The sequence below is a fragment of the Coccinella septempunctata genome, chromosome X (assembly GCF_907165205.1).
Source record: "Coccinella septempunctata chromosome X, icCocSept1.1, whole genome shotgun sequence".
Lineage (NCBI taxonomy): Eukaryota > Metazoa > Arthropoda > Insecta > Coleoptera > Coccinellidae > Coccinella > Coccinella septempunctata.
Window position 1 is genome coordinate 23,927,196 of NC_058198.1, and position 3,557 is coordinate 23,930,752.

Genomic DNA, 3,557 nt, shown 5'->3' on the forward strand with positions numbered 1-3,557 from the left:
TCCAGAAAGTCTTCTCCAAGATACCAGAAACTTTTATCTGAAATAAAGAGAAAACAAAAGCAGAAAAACGTAAAATAATAAAATTAGATTCAATATGTCAGATTGACCTAAAATTGACAACCCAATTCAAAAAAGATTCGGAAACTGCATGTATAGCTCTAAAACCATCCTGAAATTTATAAATTGGACAATGATTAACTAGATAATTTATGGTTTCTTCTGGTTCCCCGCATTCACAACTAGGGCTTTCAACTGAATTCCACCTGAAAAGCATGCTATTGCAACGTCCGTGACCTGTTCTTATACGATTCAGAATACACCATATTTTCCTGGGAAGATCAAAACCAGGAACTCTATTCGAAGGATCAGTTACTAATTCTTTGTTGAAAATAGTGCACCTATTCCATTCAGACTGCCAAAGGTCTTTGTCCCTTATATTCGAATTAAGAAGAGAGTTGGACTATAAAGGTTTACGCGACTTCAGTCTTGGAATGGTATTTTCGGGAATGTAGGATAGAATTGGGAACGAGTCTGGATAGGATTGGAATTTTTTCCAGGAATTCATAACCGCAGTCTGTCTACGAATATGAGGCGGTAAAATGTTTGAAAGAACTGGTAACCATTGAATAGGAGAAGATCTAATAGTTCCAGTTATGGTTCTCATGGAAAGATTCAGTTGTGCATCAATTTTCTGCACATGAGCACTATTAATCCAAACGGGGCAACAATATTCAGCAGCCGAAAAAACCAAAGCTAGGGCTGCCGTTCGAAGAGTGGCTGCAGCAGCACCCCACGAAGTGCCAGCCAGTTTATGGAGAATATTATTCCTGGTTTTTAACCCTCTAAGGGCGGAATTATTTTTTTCTTTGTAATACAAGTATATCTCTGAAATTCTTATTTGAAAAGGTTTATTGAACAACTTTAATTCAAGCAGTTTTAAAAAAAATATATATTTCTCACAAAAAATAATGTTACATATAAGTAACGCTAGCAGTTTTAGGGATACAAAAATTTAGGTCATGTTCACTTTCTATGGAATTTGACATTACACTCCAAGCAGAGTCCCACATCACATTTTAGGCACATAAAACGTACACTGGATGTACATCCTTCTCCAGCGCAACGACGTCTCTTATTATTGGGGATGGTGGTGAGTAAATGATCCATCCTGTCATATCTCAAATTGTCAGATACTCTGTTATTTGAGGTACTTGACCTAGATGTAGAAGGTCTTCCTGCTCCCTTAGGAACTGAGCCAAATTTGGAGAGATATGCTTGGGCTATTTCTCTCCCAAATTCTAGTTGACTTAGTGGTGGAAGATGTTTGCATCATTTAGATGTGATCCAAGCGTTCACTACAGCTGCATCAAGGAGCCAAGTGAATATCGACCACCACCACGTTTTTCTACGTAAAGAGATTCTGTACCTGGAAATTTGTTGGTCCATAAAATCTGTGCCACCCATGCATTTATTGTACTCTGTTATAAGTTTTGGTTGAGATACCTGGATCATTTTTTTCTCTGATTGAGAATATCTCTTGGCCTTCGTAACTGGATTGATACCATGACATGTAGATGCTACTATCACTACATTATTATCCATCCATTTAGTGATCAGAATTCCATCTTCTCTGTCAATAGCACTGACTAAGTCTCCCCTCTTTTTCGTTTTACTCATTACTTTTTTTGGGGGTAAGTTGCAACTTTTGGGAATTCTATTCTCTCTCATCGTGCCGGTTCCATCATAACCTTTCTGTTTTAGATAATATAGCAAATTAAAACTTGTGAAAAGATTATCTAAATAAAACTTGATTGGAAGATGTTTGCAATGTTCTGGAAATTCATCGATCATATTTATCAAAGGGGCAGCACATTTTCCAAATTGGACCTCATATTTAGAATTCCCACGTGGATTTTTGCCTTGGTACAAATCAAAATTGACAAGGTAGCCAGAAGTGGAATTGAGACACCACATCTTGTATCCAAACCTGATGGGTTTCCCACGTATAAACTGTTTACAGGAATGCTTTCCAAAATATTTGATCATGGATTCGTCATAATCCAACTGTTGCTCAGGAATCCAATTATCGATGAACTTACGTTTCAAAAGGTCCATGAGTGGACGTAGTTTCCACATTTTATCTTCCGAATGGGGTTTTGTATTGTCGCTACAATGCAAATATTTGAGAATCTGCCTGAATCTGTCTCGCCTCATAGAATCACATACTAACGCATTTTTCATATCTGCTTTCGAATCCCAGTAATAGTCTCTTCCAGGTAATTCATTATAGCCTGTTACTATCAGAATTGCAATAACGCATTTCATTTCATCTTCACTTATATTCGGATGAGGTTTGTTGCAGAAAAGTGCATATTTATTCGATTCATCAACAATTAGTTGTATTATATCTTCATCCAAAAAATATTCAAAAATATCGATGTAACTCATGTTGTCATATCTAGTGTAATCTGGCTGAGGAAATTGTTTAGGCATTTCTTCAAAATCACCCTTCAACCAAGTGATATCTTTCATCCCGGGTCTTTCAAACAAGAATTCTTCTGGTTCGGGTGAACAGGAGGCTACCGGTTGGTTCAGAATTACTTCCGCTTTTTGGGATAGTTGTCGTCCAGAAAGATTATCGAGCATTCCACCACTATCTTCTTCTCCGGAATCTTCATCCGTGAGAATATTCGAATCGGGGGGCTCGATAAATATTTCACGAACATCTATATCATCATCGTACGCCATATGGAGAGCCTCCTCTAACGTCAACCCGCGTCTGAAAGGAACAATTCTTGTTATGAAAAATATCATTTTTGTCCACCATGAACAGCGTGCGTTACTTTTAAGTAACAGCGAAGTTCTGCAGCTTATAAATGAAAAACCCAATTGACTATAATAAAAACAAATACATAGTCACGTAGGTTAACTATTCCACAGTATTATTCTAGAAAATTGTCAATATTTATCGAAGGACAAATATTTAGTGGTACTTACTCGAGCCGAAAATCCATTTTCGATCAATAATCGATTTCACTCCACAAAAAGCATACAATCGCAGCGACGACAGAAAACATACTGATGAATTACTATTATATGTAAGTTGGGCCATCTTCGGGCAATACGCCGGCCAATGGGCGTTGCACTAGAGTGTTAAATGAAGCTGTGTTGTCGGTTTTTTAACAACACTTGTTTCGTTTGTAACGGGGTTTTCCTCGGTGGACTCGAGCGCCAGCTATTCTTTAAGGGAGAATAGCAAACCTACCCTGGCAGCTACTAGCCGGAGACAGGGTTCCCTTGTGTCTAGGGTGTTAGCGACGCACAATGATAGGCAGAATCAACGTATACAACTTTTATTGGTCGATTCGTAAAAGGGGAACACAAATAGCACTATTACAAAAATTCAGTGACTCGAAATCAGTGAGATTTACAGGGCAAAACCGACGGAATAACACTGGATCCGATCTCAAACGGTATACGGGGGTTAACGGACTTGTTCGCCAGCCAGAACCTGAGACGTACACTTGACGGACAGATATTGGACTTCATCCAGGTTA

General features: G+C 38.3%; 1 protein-coding gene across 1 annotated transcript; it reads right to left on the reverse strand.

Annotated features, from left to right (window-relative positions):
* Nucleotides 1-1,329: 1,329 nt before the first annotated feature.
* On the reverse strand, nucleotides 1,330-3,059 carry LOC123322427 (piggyBac transposable element-derived protein 3-like). Its single transcript, XM_044910373.1, has 2 exons — nucleotides 2,998-3,059; nucleotides 1,330-2,779 (listed from the first exon to the last, which is right to left on the reverse strand). Exons 1-2 carry the CDS (start codon nucleotides 3,012-3,014, stop codon nucleotides 1,330-1,332), a joined length of 1,467 nt encoding a protein of 488 aa, XP_044766308.1. The 5' UTR covers nucleotides 3,015-3,059.
* Nucleotides 3,060-3,557: the final 498 nt, after the last annotated feature.